The 22,427-nt window shown below is 31.4% G+C and overlaps 1 protein-coding gene across 1 annotated transcript in view; it reads right to left on the reverse strand.

Moving 5' to 3' along the window:
• LOC113369765 (integrator complex subunit 4-like) overlaps positions 1-22,427 on the reverse strand; it is an 80,375-nt gene that overhangs the window by 9,263 nt on the left and 48,685 nt on the right. Inside the window, exons 8-12 of the mRNA XM_026610337.1 lie at positions 6,196-6,401; positions 6,009-6,131; positions 5,797-5,932; positions 5,173-5,464; positions 4,957-5,115 (exon numbers count right to left, since the gene is read on the reverse strand). Of these exons, the coding sequence (XP_026466122.1) occupies positions 4,957-5,115; positions 5,173-5,464; positions 5,797-5,932; positions 6,009-6,131; positions 6,196-6,401 (916 nt within the window). The remainder of the gene's footprint in view (positions 1-4,956; positions 5,116-5,172; positions 5,465-5,796; positions 5,933-6,008; positions 6,132-6,195; positions 6,402-22,427) is intronic.

Raw genomic sequence — 22,427 nt, forward strand, 5'->3', positions numbered from 1 at the left:
ATGTAAAAATGTGCAGTCCTGCATTAGTTTTTGTTGTGTTTATAATAAGATATTGATGTTATTGACAAATCTTGTAAAATTGATGACTTTAAATAATTTTGCTCTTTCTCGCCACTTTAAATAATAAATCTGACGTTTCACGGTACATCCTCGAACAAAAAGATTCAAGCCCTCACTGCTTTGAGGCGTTTGTTTGGATTTTTTTGCGTTCGTTCGTGTACCTGTTCGTTCTTCTTTGTATTTTCTTGTTCGACATGTTCGTTCGACATGTTCGTTCGTGTTCGTTCGTTAGGTGTGGACGCACCTTAAGTGTTTGCGGAAAATAGTGGAAACTGTATCGTCATTGGATGAGAGAACGGGATAGAGAGAATTTTAGTGGTTTCATATTACAAAGATTTTCTCAGCGATCATGCGCAGTAGGAACATAGAAAAAATACAAATGTGTAAGCAATCCATAATCAACGGTTAAACATAATATGTGGATCAAAATGAAAATATAGCAACATAATAAAACCATGATAGACAATGTAAAAATGAAAAAATATGTGATGAAGAGAAATTTCTTAAGAAAAAGTAAAGATATTAACTGAAAACGGTATTAGTTATGGAACAAGTTATTATACAAAAAATTATAACATAACATATATATGTATTAATATATACGCAAAACAATAAATGCATATATACATACATATATATGCAAACACATACATATACACATATATACACATACATACATATATATGCATAAAAGAAGTGTTAGGATGCATTGCGCATATTGAAAAAATTATTCGAAGCATCGCGGTTAATATTGCAAAGAGAAGCCGAATCAAAACGTTTGTTAATAGCAGGTAATATTTGTATGAAAATACTCTCAGCGAACTTTCTGCGTAAAGTGTTGGCTTCTCGATGAATAACTCTTGGATTGGTGAAATTAAAAGAATGTTTAAAGTTGGAGACATGTTCGGTGATCATGGTTTTATTTTGTTTCCTGTTTAAACTATTAAGTTCGTGTTGGTGCATTCTTTTTGAGAGAAATTGTGAAGTTTCGCCAAAATAACAACTTGAACAATCATTACAATCAATGACATATACGGCGTTTGACGTGCGGGAAATAGGGGTAGGAGTTTTTAAATTAGTGTATAAGTCTGTGAGAGTCCAGTCGAACAGACCAGCGGATGAAAAAAGTTTTTTCCATGAGTGAAAAAGGCAGTCAATGTACGGTAATGAGATGAAGGAATTGAGAGATAGTGAATTTTCAGGAACAGGGTTAAGGGTTTGTGAAATGCTACTATTTTGTTCTGATTGGGAGGTAAATAAGGAAGATGTACGGAATTTATTACGAAGAAAAGGTAACCTATTATTTAATACTGAGCGTAAAAGTTGTAGTGGATAGGAATTATTTTGAAGGGTAGAATATATCAAATTAATATTTTTTTCCCAATGTGATGGATGAGAAAGAAGGATGGCATGATCTAGTAAGTTGATGATAGATGCAATCTTAGTCGATTTGGGGTGATAGGATTGGTAGTTTAAATAACGTCCAGACCAAGTGGATTTTTGATACCAACATGTAGTGATGGAGCCGTTATTTATAAAAAGGGTGATATCTAAAAAATTAATGGAGTTGTTAAGTTGAGTCTCTAAGGTAAAACAAAGGTGTGTGTCGAAATTATTAAAAGAATTTAGGAAATTGGTTATGTTATAAGTAGGAATGCAAGTTAAAATGTCGTCAACGTAACGTTTGTAAAAAAGAGGTGCATAAGACAAGGTATTAAGAGTAAAGTTCTCTAGGAACTGCATACAAAGTTCAGCAAGTGGGGCACTCAAACTGGAACCCATTGGAGTGCCAAATTTTTGTTCAAAAAAGGAGTCGTTGAACGAAAAATAAGTATTGGAAATAATGAAATTAATACATTTCAGGAACCAAGAAAAATTGAAATCTGTGTGTTTGCTAATATCAACCCATTTATGGTCTATGGCAGAGAGAATAAGTTCAGGTGAAATGTTAGTGAAGAGGAAAACAACATCTAAACTTATAAAGGAAAAATCAGATGGTAGATATTGAGGGAGTTAAGTTTGGGAATGAGTTCGAAAGAATTTTTGAAAAATGGGGAGAATTGGGAATTTGAAAAAACAAATATATTTATTTTTATGCGCTTTAAAACTACATTATTAAATTTATTGATACGTTTAAAAATTGATTAAATTCAAAAATTAGTCATGTGACCGTAACGCGCCACGATTGGCTACCGTGTCTGTGACGTCAGATTGTAATTGCAACCTCATAACAGCGCAGTGCCGTTACTCTATTAGTGCAGCTTACGACTATATTTTACGGAACTTGATAAACACGTGGTAAATTTTCCTTTAAAAACGATTTGTTGAAGTTAATTTAGTTCAACTATGTGTGATAAAGGATTTATAAAAGCAAATTCTGATAATGTTCCTAATATTGATATATTTATGGTAGCCGAATTTTTAAAAAATGATTTTCGGTTTAATTCTGCGGAAGTTCGAGACGCCAAGGCATTCATGTAAGTCTGTTAAAAAATATTATAAATCACAATATTTAAGTATTAATTTTATATTGAATATAATTACCTAATAAATTAATTTTAGAGCATCGCGTGAAAGTTACGGCGACAAAGCTGTGGGTTATGCTCAACTTAGTCGTAAAAATGGAATTTGTATTTTAAAAGCACGTGTATCTCCAGAAAATCGAGTTCGAAGCAAAGCCTATTTAGTTACATTAATAATTAATGAGTCAAAAATCACGCTCATCTTCGATATAATATAATGCCGAATATAATGCCGAAGGGCAAAATAAGCTTAAAGTGTAATGCTCAAATGCAACTGCAATTGTTAATGACAGGTATAAGAAAGGGAATCTTTTGTGTTGCCGATCAAAACTTTGAGACGATCAAAAAAAATATGTTAGCGTATTGAAATATGATGATGCAAACACTCAAGATCTCATTAAAAAATGTATAGTATTCTGGTCCAAAAATATATACCCAAAGCTGTTCAACTCTGTAGAAAGTTAATAAAGTTAAAGTCTTAATTAGTTATTATTCAATATATTTTGATGATATGATACAAATGCAATAAACGATAAATGTATAATAAACAAATAAAATAATAAATATATGAAATATACATTTAGCCATTTCTTTTGTCATGAAAATTTTCTTAAATATTCTTCTTCTTATTCTTCTAAATTTAACTTGAAATTATAGGTGTTTGTAAATTCTCTAGTGCTGCTGCGATGATAACAAATATTAAAGGTACCATATTATGATTAACAACCGCATGAGGTTTGAGAAAATCAAACTCTTTCATTGGTATTTGTACATAATGGTACAAAACAACAGCGATAACATTTTACATTTGACATTTTTTATATATTTTTGAATATTTAACAATGACAGAACGATATTATACAAAGCTCAAAGCATAGCACATGTTCAAAGCTGTATACTACTATGGATCACCCGTAACAGAATGACATCACACGCGCTTGGCTTCGTTCGGGATTTGTCGGCGCTCTTCGATACCGAATTCAAACTCAAATTTTAATTTGGTATAACTTTTTAATTATTGCGAGAAAAAACAAAAGAAAAAAACTTTGTTATAAAACTTATATATGATCTTTCCATTAAAAACATAAAAAAAATCAAATACCTAATTATGAGTGATATTGATAAAATTGAACTAATGAATTTGGATAATTTGCAAAGAGGGGAATTTAAGTCAGCAACTATTGGTCGAAGAAGAAAACCATCTTTGTGGATTTTGGGAAGACAATAAAGTTTTGGGGAAATGGGATTGTAGGTTTTTAATTGTAGAGAGAGAGGTTTGGGGATTTGCTTGTTTTCTATAAATGAATCAATGAATTTCAAAGTATTCCGATTTATAAGGTCAGTGGGATCTGAATTTATAGGTTCGTAAATGTTTACATCAGCTAGGAGGGACATGGATTTGGAAATATAGTCAATTTTGTTCATGATAACCGTGATGTTACCCTTATCTGCCCTGGTAACAATAATTTCTGGGTGTTATTTGATAAAGGATTTGCAAAAGTGGATGTCTTTGAGTAATTCTTTATGTTGATAAATGTTAGAAATGTCAAATCTGAAAAATGAATTATGTTGGTTGCAAAAAATAGATTTAATGCGGTTTTTTTCATTGATATCTTTTAAATTACGTAAACTATATTCTAAAGAGCTAAGTGTTTTGACAAAATTAAACGATTTTTTCTGTTGTGGAATGGAAAATATAGGACCAAGTGCTAAAATGTTCAAAACATTGGATGGGATGTCTAAATCGGAAATGTTTTTTACCCATTTATTGATGATATCAGGGTTTATATTTATTTTGGATTCGTTTGCCTTTTTTGAATAAACAGTATTGAATTTTTTTATGAAGGATTTTTTTGACATATTAAAAGAATGATTGAATCTTGAATTTGAAAGTAAATTTGAAAATATATTATTTATTTTAATTTTACAATTTTTTAAAAATTTTCATAACACGACGTTTTATCAATTTTTTGTAACATATTTATTTTTTCGTGCAATTTTGTGTGTTTTTGTGTTATTTTTCAAAATGTATTTGTATCGTGAGTTTCTTTACAATTGTTTATTTTATGGTTGTTTTTCATATATACCTTTCATATACATTGGTTTTACTTATTTTTGTCTGTAATTATGTATTATTATATTGTTTTAATTTGTAACCCTAAATTATTTAATTTTAGCACTGAAGATGGGTCAAATCAAGACCCGAAACGTATGTTCTCTAAATAAAAACATTTTTCAATAAAACTGTTTTTTAATTACTGGATGGATTCCCAAGAAACAATTTTATCATATATATACACACACATATATATATATATATATATATATATATATATATATATATATATATGACTTAAAACAAAAAATTACTTACTGTTGACATTTTTGTAGAAGCAGTATAATAAATGTCGGAGGCCCATTAGTTGTATAAACCTCACGACAATCTAATGATTTAATCAATAAAGATTGTGCATTTATGTAAATATTCATAAATTGTGCTGGCCCAGAAATATCGAGATCAATTTCAGCTAATCTAAAAATATTATGCATTAAATAAAATAATTAGTATAACTAGTATTTGTGACAATACTTCTCAAGGTCTGTTTGCGCCCTTTTGAATAGCAATATCAAATTTTCTCTTGTGCAGTTTTCCATTGCATTATCAATTTGTTCAATAAATAATTTAAGAAACTTGTGTGAGTCAACATTCGCCTTCAATTTTCGTTCAATGTCGTTGCCTCCGGAGAATAATAACCGTGGAACTCTATGAGGCATTGTATCTCGTAAATAGTCATAGTGCCAAGTAATATATTGTGGAAAAAGGGCTAACAAAGGCCTACTAAATTGTGCAGCATTCAAAACCATTATTAAAACTGCAACATCTAATTACGCATTAAGTAAAATATATTACAGAAGGTTATCAGAAACTAATGTCCTCATTAGAAATGCTAAACTAAGCTACAAATACATAGAAATATTATTCCTTAATTATTGCTACAGATCAATTCATAAATTAATCTATTTCAAAGTTTATTATTAAACATCAACAATCTATTGTTATATGACAAGTATTACAAATATGTAGTTTTTCACTAAAACTATATGCAATGAATTAAAAAATATAACTGACCAAAAACTTAGCTGACATCATAAAAAACAGATGAATTGTATGAAGGTACAATTAAACAAACACACACACAAACTATAAGGATACATGCAGGATCATCTATATTTGGTTCTGCTTGTTCGAGAAAAGGATGCACCTGAATTAATTGAGGTGCTAACATCAAAACAAATGATGGGTGTCTCGATCCAACGCGCATTGTACAGCCCCAAGTCGAGACTTTATCCTGGATGTAAAATCGGTTGAAAATTTTTGTTGAAGATTTTTAGATAGAGTCTAATTAAATATAATAAAATATTAACCTGTGGATACTTTTGCAATGTGTCCAATAATTTTTCTAAGAGCATTTGTAAACAATCTGCACTTGCAAGATTACATGACCCCAACATATCATGCAGCCCTTCTCGTACCTCGACTGAAAAGTCCTTAAATTCAGACAATAATATTATTTAAAACTTTAAATATGACTATGTTTAATGAACAAAATACCTCCAGTGCTCCTAAAATTGTTTCTAATTGATCTTCTCTCAGTACAATATTTTCAGAAATTTTAGACAAACTGCTTATGGCTTTCAATCTAACATCTTCGATTTCATCATTAAACATATCAACAAGAAAATCCAAAGACATTTCAGCAAACTCAGAATTATGGAGCGCTAATATGCACATAGAATCGACCGCTGCATTTCTAACTTCTAAATATTAGAGCAATATATATATATATATATATATATATATATATATATATATATATATATATATATATATATATATATATATATATATATATATATATTGTAAAGCTTCGAACAAAGAATTCAAAAAGTAATAAAAACGAGAAAGTTTTTTAATAAACCATTTTTTTATTTATTTACGTTTCGGAACTAGGTACGTTCCATCTCCAGGACATCTGTCAAGAAACAAGATCTTGATAAGATTTAAGCAAATTAATAAAATTTTATTAATTAAAAAATCCATCTTCTCCTTCTTTTCTTAAACATATTGTTTGCTTAAATCTTATCAAGATCATGTTTCTTGACAAATGTCCTGAAGATGGAACGAACCTAGTTTAATACCGAGGATAATTTAGCTTATGTAATGAATTTAATTACATAAATTAATTGGCCTCGGGCAGTCGACTTTTCTCATTATATTAAAAAAATAGTGCCTACTGACAAATGGTGTTTAATTGTAATTTATAATTATGTACTTTATTATTACTAATTATTAACTTCCCGAAGGAGAAGTTATTTAAATGTTTTAAAAGCTTTGAAAAAATTGAAAAAATTGAAAAAAATTAATTTGTTTAAATTTGAAATATGTTTTAATTTGAAATATGTAAGCGCGCCATTTACGGTTTTACATTTTTACGCGTAGAAATGTAAACAAAATTTGTACTTATTATAAACCCTTTCCACTGGAAGCCCCCGCTCCATGAATTTTCCTAGATTTGTATGAAAAATTCATATAAATCTCGGAATTCGCGAGTGGAAAGGGTTAAAGTCTTTATAAAATATCTGTTAATTTGATATGCATATGTCTAATGATAATTATAATTAAATTTAGAGTATAGACAGCACTAGGTATAAAAAAAGACCTTAAGATTTTTGTTCTAAAGTAAATTTTGCTTTCATTTTTCATGTTTGTTACATTTTCATAACCTTCATAAAGTTCATCAGATGCTAAACATTTGCAACAAAAACAAAAGTTACAATTCAATTTTTCGGAATAAACATGTCATTTTCTAAGCACTGACTCCCCATTTTTTATATTCCCGATTATAATTTGTTTAAACTAAATCAGCTTGCAAATTTTCGTCAATAATGCCCAATAATTAATTTAATCATTCGCAGGTTTGCGCTTATGGGATTGAACACTAGATAATTTCCTTTTCAATTTCACGGTAACTTCAAACAAAGAAAAAATTGAATAAGCAGATTAAGCATTAAACAGAGTTGTTAGTTACTAATTTGCTGAGTTATTAATCTGTTAATTGTTTCTATTGATATCACATTGCAAAATAAATACGCTTTTTGTGTCTCCGTATCCCTAGTTAGGTTAGATTGTTTATTATAATTTATTAAGTCTTCTAGATTTTATATAAATAATAAAAAGTATTATAATATATCATAAATTTAATTTCCAAAACTCGTTTTGGCACCCCCTAAGGCGTGCGTACAGGCGTACGTTGGTTATCAGGAGGCAAAGTTGTAAGTAGGGTTTACGAATTCCGAGAAGAAATTGGATTGTTTCTTGAAAATCAGAGAACACAAAAAAGAAGAATATTTTGCAACAATTAAAGACCAAACATTTGTTCTATAAATGAAGTTGGATAATAAACATATTTTCGTTCAAATTTGTGCGATTTTAATAACTTTAAATTAGCTAGGGGTAAACTCAAATCCCATACTTGTTCAGAGGTGTAGTGAAATTGAAAAGGTTAGGAACCACTGATCTAGATTAAGTGAACAACCCTTAGTAATTACAACTACCGCTAGAGAACCTTTTGAAAAAATTTGCATTGACATTTGTGGTCCGTATCCAATTTCTGAGTCGGAAAATAAATGACTCTTAACATACATTTGCGATCTCACTAAATTTGCGGGCGCAATACCCATTTCTAACCAAGAGAGCGCAACGGTTGCAGACGCAGTTGTATCAGAAATTGTTTTAAAGTTCGGTCTTCGGAAAGAAATATTGTCCGATCAGGGAACTACGTTCACTAGCAACTTATTTAAAGATGTTTGCAAATTATTAAAAATAAAAAGGTTAACAACTTCTCCATATAGACCAGAGTCGAATGGCTCATGCGAAAGGATACATAGGGATTATGTACAAAACTTAAGAACATATATTAATAAAACTCAAACCGATTGGGATAGATGCATTAAGTATGCCGTTTTTTTCATAACACCACTATTCATGACGCAACCAACTACACGCCTTTCGAATTGTTTTTGGTAGAAAAATAGAGTTACCTTTGTCTTTAATAAAATCTAACAATTATCAATATAATTACGACACTTATGTTCATGAATTGAAATCCATGATTGCTACATGCTAACAAACTTGCTCGTGAAAATTTAATACATAGTAAGGAACAAACTAAATCACATTATGATCAAAATTTAAATCCACAAAATCTAAGAGACAAAACTCCATATCCGCAGAGATATGGATTACTTTTACCATTATGGAAAGGAAATAGACATTTGTAAACACTATTATTAACTTCCCGTAGGGTAAGTTATTGTAATGGGCCGAAAATCGGAATTGAAAATTTTTACATTTCTCGACGTTTTGAAGGTTTCTGAACGTTTTGGCATACCTCAGAAAAAATGGATGTGTGTGTGTGTGTGTGTGTGTGTGTGTGTATGTATGTGGTGGATACAATTTCCAGTCACGTTTTAGGGCGCACGGATCAACCGATTTGAATGGTTCAAAAAACATTCGATTCCTATTGATAGGGAAAAGAGCTGATTAGTTTTTGGCAAAGGCAGGTCCAGCCGTTTCGGAAATACGGAGCCAAGAGTGCAGAAAATAGAAATCGTATTTTTGAGAGAACGGAGTATCCGATTTGAATGATCTAAAAAACATTCAATTAGTAATGATTGGGAGAAGTGTTTATTAGTTTTTGGCAAAGGCAGGCCCAGCCATTTTGAAGATACGGAGCTAAATATGTAAAAAATGGCAGTTTTTGAGAGAACGAGAGAACGATTTAAATGATTCAAAGAACTTTCTGCTTGTCTTAACAAAATAATCGATTTTGAAAAAAAAAAATTTCTCCATTTTTTTTTTTTTTTTTTTTTTTTTTTTTTTTTTTTTTGTATATCGAAAATATTTATTTTTAATTCTGACTATAGTTCTAATATACTTTACAAATAATTTCAACTCTGCAATTCAGTTTATATAATATTTATAAATATTAGACAATGTTACAATATTTATAATAATCTATTTGAAAACATTCAGTAATCCTCGAACATTTCGTTACGGTACGGGAAGTTCCAGCAATTTGCCTTAAGGCACGATGCCACCCACCCCACTAGTTATTATTATTATTAACTTCCCGTAGGGTAAGTTATTGTAATGGGCCGAAAATCGGAATTGAAAATTTTTACATTTCTCGACGTTTTGAAGGTTTCTGAACGTTTTGGCATACCTCAGAAAAAATGGATGTGTGTGTGTGTGTGTGTGTGTATGTATGTGTGGATACAAATTTCCAGTCACGTTTGAGGGCGCACGGATCAACCGATTTGAATGGTTCAAAAAGCATCCGATTCCTATTGATAGGGAAAAGAGCTGATTAGTTTTTGTCAAAGACAGGTCCAGCCGTTTCGGAGATACGGAGCAAAGAGTGCAGAAAATAGAAATCGTATTTTTGAGAGAACGGAGTATGCGATTTGAATGATCTAAAAAACATTCAATTAGTAATGATTGGGAGAAGTGTTTATTAGTTTTTGACAAAGGCAGGCCCAGCCATTTTAAAGATACGGAGCTAAATATGTAAAAAATGGCAGTTTTTGAGTGAACTAAGCGTCCGATTTAAATGATTCAAAGAACTTTCTGCTTGTCTTAACAAAATAATCGATTTTGGAAAAAGAATTTTTTTTTTTTTTTTTTTAGTTTTTTGTATATCGAAAATATTTATTTTTAATTTTGACTATAGTTCTAATATACTTTACAAATAATTTCAACTCTGCAATTCAGTTTATATAATATTTATAAATATTAGACAATGTTACAATATTTATAATAATCTATTTGAAATCATTCAGTAATCCTCGAACATTTCGTTACGGTACGGGAAGTTCCAGCAATTTGCCTTAAGGCACGATGCCACCCACCCCACTAGTTATTATTATTATCTTACTATTTCTATTATTGTTATTTTGTTATATTTTATTAATTTTCTAGTATTATTTTATTATTCAGAAATTTTATTTATATTATTTTTTATTTATATTAATTTTAATATTATTAACTTCCCGTAGGGCAAGTTATAGTAATCGCAAAAAAATCAAAAATGAAAATTTTTATATATCTTTACGTTTCAGAGGTTTCTGAACATTTTGGCATACCTTAGAAAAAATGGATGTATGTGTGTGTGTGTGTGTGTGTGGTGTGTGTGTATGTATGTACGTGTGTGTATGTATGTGCGGATACAAATTTTCGTCGACGATTTCGGGAAAACGGATCAACCGATTTGAATAATTCAAAAAACATTCGATTCGTATTGATAAGGAGACGTGCTGATTAGTTTTTGGCGAAGGCAGGTCTAGCCGTTCCGAAGATACGGGGCAAAAAGTGCCGAAAACGGTAACTCAATTTTTAAAAGAACGGAGCGTCCGATTTGAATAATTCAAAAAATATTTCTTTTGTATTGACAAGATGAAGAATCGATAAAATATTTTCATAAAGGTAGGTCTAGCGGTTTCGGAGATATGGAGGAAAAAGTAAAAAAATGAGCCATTTGGCGGTCAAAAATGATCATTAGACATATGCACATCAAATTATCAGATATTTTATAGAGATTTTAACAATAAGTATACATTTTGTTAACATTCCTATGGGTTCCGTATCAATGCTTATGCGTTAGACAGCGACGCGGCGCTTACGCGCTTTATATTTTGTCCCCATGCAGTTAAAGCAGTACGATTGCTTTGAAAAAAAAGTTCAGATATGTCAAAATAAAGAAAAAAAAAAATTTTTTTTTAAAAAAAAAAATTAAAAACAATTTTTTTTAAAAAAAAGTATTTTTTTGTCCAATTTATAGTTTCTCAAAAATCTTATTTTTTCAAAGTAATTTTTTTTTCAAAAATGTTAATCGTTTTTAAAAAAATAATAATTTTTGGTACGGGAAGTTCCAGCAATTTGCCTTAAGGCACGATGCCTTAATTGACTTAAGACAGAATTCCACTTACAGCTAGTTTTTATTATTATTTGCTTCTATTTTATATTAAATCATCATATTACGGATATTTTCATGTAAGTTCTATCCTTTGCACTCTTATTTATTTAAATTTATGTTATTATTTATCAATATTACTAGATGTTAACTATTTAACAGTTGTAATAAATATTGAAATTAAAAACAAACAAAAAATTATGGAAAAGGCCTTTTAAAATTTTAAATTCCGATAATATTAATAGTACAATTTTAGTTCATAATAAGCCGGTACAAGTCCATAACAATAAACTGAAAAAAAATTAGAGAAAATGATTAAGAGACCCCTGATTTTCGCAATTTTTATCAAACAGTCAAAAAATAAAATAAATGAAGTAATCAATAATAAAAATCATAGGATAGTAATGTTAGTGGAGTTAGTTCATAATGAAGTGTAAATATCAATGTGTTAAGTTTAAATTTCATAAATTATTTAATAAAAATTTTAAATCTTAGATATGGTAACCCTTATATTATTGTAAATGTTTATAATATTTTAATATTTTAATAAGTATTTTATATTCTAAAGTGGTAAAAATAATTTTTCTCTGTAATATACGCCGAGGACGGCTTTATTCTTGCAAGGGAGGTGGTGACAATTATTATGTATTTATTATAATATTTTATTTTAACACATTTTCATTAAAATATGTTTGTAATTTAATCTCGTATGTTGGTACCATTTATATAAAACTTTTATAAATCGAGCCTTATTCGACAATAAGGGTCGAATCAGGTAAAAACTGATTATTATTGAGCGGAAGTTAGTTTTGTTTGAACCGCCAACAAGGACAGATTAAAAATATCAACACTCAATAATGTAAGGTACCAAATTGAAATAAAATCTATATATCTTAAAAAGTGTTTGTTTTAACATATCAAGAAGAGAACCAATAATTAATATCTCTTCAATATATAAATAAATGTATATAAACTTTATGCGTATAATAAATTATAATATCTACATTACATATCCAAAATTTTTAACTTATGTTTTTCTTCACCTTTCAGTAACCGCTAATTTTATATCGTTCTGTATGAACAATGAAAACCGTTATTTTAATCACTTAATTATATTAAATCCTCTTTGCAATAATGAAATTCATTTACCTAAATATGTACGCGTTACCAATAATTATTTAACATACTTGTATTTAATTCCATAAATTCTGCATAATAAAATTATTATTTTAAAATATAAATAGAATACGTAGATAGAATTCGATGTTGTCTTCGCCAACAAATCCACAAGGTCTTATGTTGAAAAAAAAAATTGAGTAAAATACATTACTCTAATTGTAATATTAATCCGCAAAACTAATATCGCGTTTATAAAAAAAATAACTTATATGTTTACCAAATTTGACGCAAGACTATTATACAATGAAATTATATTTTTGCATTATATTATTATCGAAAGACGAAATATCAATGCGCGTAAGCCCCGTGTCGCAGTATTACCGATAAACATTGGTACGGAACCCATGGAAATGTAAACAAAATTTGTACTTATTAATAAAATCTGCCTTCCCAAAAATAACCAATTCTTCATTTTGCCAACACAAGTAAAATGTTTTTCGAATTAATGGAATTGGATCCCGTTCACTCAAAAACTAATTTACCATTTTTGGCTCTTTTTGCCCCGTATTTTCGAAACGGCTGAACCTGCTTTTACCAAAAACTAACCAGCACGTCTTCTTATCAATAGAAATCGAATATTTTTTGAATTATTCAAATTGTTTCCCGAAATCGTCGACAAAAATTGGTATCCGCACATACATACACACACACACATCCATTTTTCAAAAAACTAAGTTGTCTCACCTCAGAAATTAGATATTTTGTCGTAAAAAATTATAATAGTTCTATCATTTTAATAAGTTATTTATAAGTTAGTGAGCTGAGTGAACCTCGCCTCTGGATGCAGGTAAAATTTTTGTTAAAATGTTCCCCATCATAGGGGACATAGTGTCAAATAATGCAGCTGTTGATAAAATCAGTGCATCAAATAATTTGAACACAGCGCTATGTCCAAGTTTATCAGATGTAGCCTAAAACCCAAAAGTAGAACCAATGGCTGAACTGGGCCGAGCTGTCAAAAATAATTTCAGAAAACATCATTTTACAACGAAATATGTCATTGAAGATCCTTGAAAAACTGATAAATGAACTGCACTTGATTGTCAAATCAAAGTCAAGCATACATAAAGAAGCGAAAATAAAAACAGGCAACTTAGCGGCTGTAATTAAAAGATTTATTGATTTAGACAACCAATTGATAGAGGAAAAAGGCCAAACCACGGAAGATATGAAAGTAATGATAAATGAAGTGCAAAATGGTGAAAGAGCCCCTATAGAAAAAAGTGTACGGCGGGGCACGAGCGAAGCCTCAAGAAACCGAAACTCACAAAATATAGGAAATAGTCAGGTTAATGAAAAAAATGGTTTGCCAAAACGTCAGTCAATCATAGAAATACGAGGTGTGTTCAAAAAGTACCCGGAATTACTAATAATTAAATTTCGCGGGTCTGGAGTGTCTGATAAAGTATGATGAAATTTTCAGCTATATTCACTGTTTACTTTGTCTGTGGTAGTCGCTAAGGTTCGACGTGTTTTTCTGAGCTCGGCGATTTTTACAATGGAAGAATTGAAAAGTCAAAGAATTTGTATTAAATTTTGCGTAAAAAATGAAATAAAGTGTTGCAAAGTGCAAAAATTCACCAGATATGGCTCCGTGTGACTTTTTCCTATTACCAAAGTTGAAGAGACCCATGAAAGGACGGCGGTTTTCCTCGATTGAAGAAAATCGCTGAGAGTGCTCAAGGACATATCAAAAAGTGAATATCAAGGGTGCTTCGAAAATTGGAAAAAACGCTGGCATAAGTGTATTATATCTGGGGGGGACTACTTTGAAGGGGACCACATTAATGTAGACGAATAAATAAATATTTTTTTGAAAAAACGAAAATTCCGGGTACTTTTTGAACAGACCTCGTATGTTACGAAGGACAAATCGAAGTAAATGCTGGCATAAAGTTCAGCCGAGAAAACAGAAAAAAGGGAAGTAAGGGTACTTCTGCCTAAACAGGACTCTAACCATAAAATGATAAATATTCATAGAATTTTTCCAAAACCAAATGCCTAATAGATCCGGCCTACCGAAAAAGTTGATTATTCCGAAAGCTTACGTCGTATCAAACATGATGTCCCTGATGACCAGGTAAATACGTCAGTAGACAAAATAAATAAAACCAGAAATGAAGACTTGTTGATAACCATTTCCAAGAAAAGTGCGGACAAAGTCCAATGACTACAACAGATTATTGCAGGTGTGTTAAAGGATGAGGCCGAAGTTATCTATAAGGGACACCAAGAAACTATAGAAATAAGGAATATTGATGATGAAACATCAAAAATTGATATCCAGTCAGCACTACAAAAAGCAACCGGAGGAGCCTGCAACACACCAGCAGAAGCAATTAAGATTAGTAAGGCATACAGAGGTACCCAGATTGCTACAATAGTTCTACCAGCGGCAATTGTACACGATCTGCTCAGAGGGATTGGATGGATCAACTGCCGAATAAAAACCACCAAGAAACCAATCCGATGCTTTAAATGCTGGCTATTCGCACATTATGGATCACAGTGCAAGAGCGAAGTGAATCTGACCAATCTATGCATTAGATGTGGACAAGAAGGTCACAAAATAGCAAACTGTATAAATGCAGCATAATGTGCACTATGCGCTGAAAATGGAAACTCTAAAAATGTTGCACATCATGCTGGCACTCACAGATGTCCTGTATATAGGGAGGCCATGGAGAAAATAATGAACGCAAAAGCATGAAGATAATGCAGCTAAACATGAATCATTGTGAGGCTGCACACGACTAAAAAAATAAAAGCCCTCTTATCAGAACCTTACAAACAACTAACTGATTGGCCATGGAAAACGGACAGTATCACCAAAGCTGCTCTTTGGTCCTGTGGCAAATTCTGTTTCCAGAATGCTGTTAACAATAGCAACGCTGTATTTGTAGCAGCATCCTTAGGTGGCTGTTACGCTCCACCTAGTCTTTCTTTGGCAGATTTTGTTGATTTCTTAGATAGTCTAGTAGAGGATGCAAAACGACACCACCCCGTAGCGATAGCCGGTGACTTTAACGCATGGGCGGTAGACTAGGGACGTAGGAAGACTAATGCAAGAGGTAAAGCACTTTTAGAAGCCTTTAATGCAATTGATGTTGTTCAATAATAGACCTTACTTATGTTAGCAATAGCCTTGTCAGAGGAAACTAAATAACGGTAATTAAATGAAGCTATCAAAGATAGTAAAGTTAGGTGCTAGAAAACCCATGAGAAAGGCCTTATAAGATTGTAATGTCTCGCCTCAAAAGACAGCCAATGTCTTCACCAACTTGCCCACGACTATTAAATAAAATAGTAAATACTTTGTTCCCACGACAACCTAATTTAAACTACCAGGTAACACATGTAGAACAGAATAATATTCGACCTATAACACTGCAAGAACTGATGGAAGCTTGTCATCGGGTTGGAAATAGTAAGGCTCCGGGATTAGATGGAATCCCTATTATTGCCTTAAAAACATCACTTATGACATCTCCGACAATGTTTCTTAATGCCTATAATACATGACTAAAAGAAGGAGTTTTTCCACAAAAATGGAAACAGCAAAGATTAGTGTTCCTTCCCAAAGGAAACAAACTACCAAATGAATTATCATCCTACCGTCCGATATGCATGCTAGATACAGCGGGTAAAATTTTTGAAAGAATAATTCACCAAAGAATATATGCAGTAGTTGACCCAAAGCAGACAATTAGTATGGTTTTCGCAAAGGGCGATCAACTATCGATGCTATAAACTTGGTAATTAATACCGCCAAGGAAGCAATTGCTGGAACCAGATAAAAGGGGGGTGTGAAGAGGTACTGTCTTGTAGCTACATTGGATATACAAAATGCTTTCAATTCTGTAAACTGGGATTGCATTATGAATGCACTCCGGGATAAGAACGTGCCAGTAAACCTCTGCAATATAGTCGCAAGCTACTTTACAGACAGAATTCTAATGTACGATTCACGCAATGGTACATAAGAATATAATGTAACAGGAGGTGTGCCGCATGGCTCTGTTCTAGGCCCTTTGCTGTGGAATATTATGTATGATGGCCTTTTGAGACTTGAGATTCCAGGATGTGTGAAACTAGTAGCATATGCAGACAATGTCGCCATGGTAGTTGTCTCCAGATCGTAAGTCCAATTAGCACAACAAAAAAGTGAAGCTGTTCTTATCACGAGTAGAAAAATAATAGAGTCCATCAAGCTGAAGATGGAGATCTAGAGATCACGTCAAAATCTCACATCTGTTACCTGGCGTAATGCTTGATGCTCGATTGAATTTCAATCAACAGGTGGAACAAGTTAGTGCTAAGGCGTCAATAGTTAGGAAGAGACTTGCTCGACTAATGCATAATGTTAGAGGCCCTAAACAAACCAGAAGAATATTACTATCGTCAGTGGTTACTTCGGTGCTTACATATGGTATCTCCATATGGGCTGATGCTCTCAAAACTCAAAAATCGAGAAGAATGGCATGACCTATATATATATCTCCTGAGTGCTTTAAGAATTGGTTGTGCAAACATCAAAGTCTGATTAAGTCGCGGGCATTGAAAAATAAATTATTATACTACGCAAATGCTATCTGTGCACGGCTGTTTTCGCGCCTACCTATACATCGCTTCAAGCACGATAGCTCGCCGGATTGCCCATATTGTTTGGGCGAAATCGAAGATGCTGAGCATGTGTTCTTCGTGTTCCCGCGATTTGGTGCTCTACTAAATTGTATGACTCTAAAATTTGGAAGAGTCATTGAGACAAAGAATTACCCCAGGAAATATTGTTGAAGTGATGCTGACAAGTGAAGCTGCTTGGAACGCCAAAGTCAGATTTGCGACAGAAAAATGATAAAAATTTGAAAGTTTTGGAAAGTTTTAAGAAAAAGTTAATGACAAAATTGAATTAACTTTTTCTTAAAACTTTCCAAAACTTTCAAATTTTTTATCATTTTTAATATCCTGTTATATAATTCACTCATTTATTTTTATCATATTCATTTTGATCATATTATCATATTTCTGTACATTAGTTTTTCAAATATTTTATTAATTAAAGAATCCATTTTCTTTTCTTAAACATATTGTTTGCTTAAATCTGAACAAGATCATGTGTCTTGACAGATGTCCTGAAGATGGAACGTACCTAGTTCCGAAACGTCGTCAGTAAATAAATAAATAAATAGTTTATTAAATTTTTGTTTTGTTTTTTATTACTTTTTCGATTCTTGTTCGAAACTCTACAAAATATTCACAAATCCAAGTCTATACCATTTAATATATATATATATATATATATATATATATATATATATATATATATACTATATGACCCGGCAAACGTTGTTTTGATAAGTAAAGTATGTATATTCTAAACAATTTCTAGAGAATCAAAAATATTAATACTTTAAGTGTATAAGGATGTGTTGTTTGAATGCTATTATTCAATGGGGTATTATAAAAACAATAAACCCCATTAGTTTGTCTATATTTTGTTAATACAATCAAACTGGAAGTTTTATACACTTTCTAAAGAAAATATGGTATAATCCAATCCAAGTCATTTCTGGTCTTTCGACTTATTGATTACGTTTCAAGTTTTTCAGATTCTTTTTGACTTCTGGATTTCGTGTATAATTGTAAATAATACTAATGAGCATATACAAAATTTTCAAATTTCTGCAAGAAGAGATAGAAACTGAATTAAGTATTTCTTCTTTAACCTGCTTTTTGAAAAGTTTCAAGTAACATTCGATTAATTTAAGTAAATTTAATAAAAAGTATATATGTAGAGCAGGGCGTCGCAAAAAGGTCCAATTTGACTTTGAGCAAATATTAATTAACTTTCCGAAGGAGAAGTTTATGTTTTCATCAAAAAATCCGATTCACTAATTTTATGTTTTCTCGACAATTAAGGCCATTCTGAATCGAATGAGACCAAATTTGGAAAAAGTATGTATGCGTGTGTGTGTATTTGAACAAATTTTTGCCGTAAATCGATGTCTTCTCAAAAACAACCGGATCGATTTCAAAAATTTAAAAGCCATTCGACGTATCTCGATGAGGACTAGCGTTTCTCAGTTGTGCGATCGGCCGAGTCGTTTCTTTATAAATCGCAGAAAAATGAAAAAAAATTCGTCTACGTTTTAGCCCGCAATTCTGAATCTATTTTGGAAATTCAAAAACTGTTCGAAAGATATTGGTTGGGAATTGTGATTAATTGCAGGATGATATATTTAGGGACAGGTGATTAAGATTCTTAGAAAAATGGATTAATGGTATGATAATAGATTTAGAGACAGGATGCATGACAATGAAAGGGATTATTCTATAGTTCTAAATTATATAATAAGGGATGAGAGTTTATTATTGCTGAAGGTAATAAAATATATAATTAGACCAGGGTTGAGTAAGGCGTTAACATTAATAATTATTATTATTCATTCTAATAATTAATCAGATATATGTAAAAATAAAATAAAACTAGCTGTAAGTGAAATTCTGTCTTAAGGCAATTAAGGCATCGTGCCTTAAGGAAAATTGCTGGAACTTCCCGTACCAAAAATTATTTTTTTTAAAAGGAATTAATATTTCTGAAAAAATTTTACTTCGAAAAAATTTGATTTTTGAGAAACAAAAAAAAATTTTTTGAAAAAAAAAGTTTCTTTAAAATGTTTTCTTTATTTTGGCATAGTTTGGTCGTACTGCTTTAACTGCATAGAGACGAAATGTCAAAGCGCGTAAGCGCCGCGTCGCCGTCTAACGGATAAACATTGGTACGGAACTCATAGGAATGTAAGCACAATTCATACTTATGGTAAAAATCTCTATAAAATATCTGATAATTTGATGTGCATATGTCTAATGATCATTTTTGTCCGCCAAATGGCTTTTTGTTTTACTTTTTTCATTAGATCTCCGAAACCGCTAGACCTGCCTTCATGAAAATTTGATCAATTCTTCATCTTGTTAATACAAGTAAAATGTTTTTTGAATTTTCAAAATCCCGTTTTTGGCACTTTTTGCCCCGTATCTTCGGAACGGTTAGACCTGCCTCCACCAAAAAGTAATCAGCACGTCTCCTTATCAGTACGAATCGAATGTTTTTTAAATTATTTAAATCGGTTGATCGGTGTTTTCGAAATCGTCGACGAAAATTTGTATCCGAACACACACACACACACACACACGCACACACACACACATACATCCATTTTTTCTAAGGTATGCCAAAATATTCAGAAACCTTTCAAACGTCTAAAAATGCAAAAATGTTCATTTTCGATTTTTTTGCGATTACTATAACTTACCCTACGGGAAGTTAACCAGTGGGGTGTATGGCATCGGGCCTTAAGGCAAATGGCTGGATCTTCCCGTACCGTAACGAAATGTTCGAGGAATACTGAATGTTTTCAAATAGATTATTATTAATATTGTAACATTGTCTAATATTTATAAGAATTATATAAACTGAATTGCAAAGTTGAAATTATTTGTTTAAAGTATATTAGAAGTATAGTCAGAATTAAAAATAAAATCTAAATTATTTTCCATATACAAAAAAAAATTTTTTGGAAAAAAAAATTGAAAAAAAAAGTTGAAAACAATTTTTTTTTTCTAAAATCAATTATTTTGTTAAGACAAGCAGAAAGTTCTTTGAATCATTTAAATCGGACGCTTAGTTCTCTCAAAAACTGCCATTTTTTACACATTTAGCTCCGTATCTTCGAAATGGCTGGCGAAACAAACGCTTCTCCCAATCATTACTAATTGAATGTTTTTTGGATCATTCAAATCGAATGCTCCGTTCTCTCCTGCACTCTTTGTTCTTTATCTCCGTAACTGCTAGACCTGCCTTTGCCAAAAACTAATCAGCACATCTCCCTATCAATAGGTATCGAATGTTTTTTGAACCATCCAAATCGGTTGATCCGTGCGCCCGAAAACGTTACTGGAAATTTGTAACCATACATACATACACACACACACATCCATTTTTTTTGAGCTATGCCAAAATATTCAGAAACCTTCAAAACGTCGAGAAATGTAAAAATTTTCAATTTCGATTTTCGGCCCATTACAATAACTTATCCTACGGGAAGTTAAAAATATTTAACTCAGAGTTCAAACTAGCGCATATCAGCCTTCGACTTTTACAAAAAAGGACTTGATCGGCAACGTTAATCGCTCAGCCGTCTCGAAACATTAACGGAAAACGCTTTGCGCGGAGATATAGCGCGTAGCGCATTTTTCACAACTTTAATTAATTTTTATAATTAAACCACTTATCATAGTCCTATTATATTTTTTGGGGTTCGGTTTGACTATCAACTCTATCACCATGCAAAGTTTCATCAAAATCCCAGAAGAGTAAACCTGAGGGTTTTCTTGTTAGATTTAAATAAAATTTTAAACTACAGAGAAAAAATGTACAGGCTTTCGAATAATGCTAATTTAAAGGAAGTCCAAAGAGCCGCACTTGTAGGAAATAGAAATAAAATATATTTTTACCTTTTAGTGCTCCAACAAATAATTTTTTCACAGGAATCGTTATGAAAATCATAGACAAGATCACGTGCCACGTTCACGTGTTTTCAATAATAAAAGCGGCCAAAAAGGTAAGCCAGGGAGTTGAAATTTGGTATATCGCATTTTTACGAAAAGACCTATAAATTGGCATCATTTAAATACCAGGGTGGGGTCGATTCTGTATGAAAACATGCCCATACCCTTTGATCCGAAAATTTTAAGTAATTTAGTATACAAATTAAATTGCCAAGGGTTTTTCAATGATGAAACTAGCCAAAATCTACACAAAAGAATCTCTCAACACAGAAATAATTTAAAAAATAAGAAACAGAATAAAACAATGCTCACAGAACACATAAATAACCTTCAACATAACATTGATTTTCTAAACCGGAGTATATTAGATTTTGAAAGCAATATATTTAGAAGAAGGTTAAGTGAAGGTTGTCTAATATCGTTAAACAATAAAGCAATCAACAAGAAACTTGATAGCAAAAATAAATATTTTTACCAGTTTGCGAAACTAAATGATTACCTCTTCCCAAAACTAAACGTTTTTACCAGTTTGTCGCATTTTTCAAAAAATCTTTGTAAACACAATTCATTTAGTGCTTAGACTTCAACAACTACACAAACTTGTTTTTGTACACAAACTTAGTTTTTAACTTCCTTTAGGGTAAGTTGTAGAAATCGAAAAAAAATCGAAAATAATTTTTTTTAAATATCTTTACGCTTCAATTTTGGCATATCAATGGATGTATGTGAGTGTGCATGCGTGTTTTTAACTTCCCGTATGGTAAGTAATTGTAATCGTCCAAAAATCGAAATTAATTTTTTTTACATTTCTTCGCGTTTTCAAGGTTTCTGAACATTTTGGCATATCTCAGAAAAAATAGATGTGTGTGTGTATGTATGGATACAATTTATCGTCCACGTTTTCGGGCGCACGGATCAAACCAATTTGAATGGTTAAAAAAACATTTGATTCCTATTAATAGGGAAATTTGCGATGTGAGATTAGTTTTTGTCAAAGGCAAGTCCAGCCGTTTCGGAGATATAGAGCAAAAAGTGCAAAAAATAGAAATCGAGTTTTTGAGAGATC

This window comes from Ctenocephalides felis, unplaced genomic scaffold (assembly GCF_003426905.1).
Source record: "Ctenocephalides felis isolate EL2017-DRISC unplaced genomic scaffold, ASM342690v1 CF-g0.4_SCAFFOLD_01492, whole genome shotgun sequence".
NCBI lineage: Eukaryota > Metazoa > Arthropoda > Insecta > Siphonaptera > Pulicidae > Ctenocephalides > Ctenocephalides felis.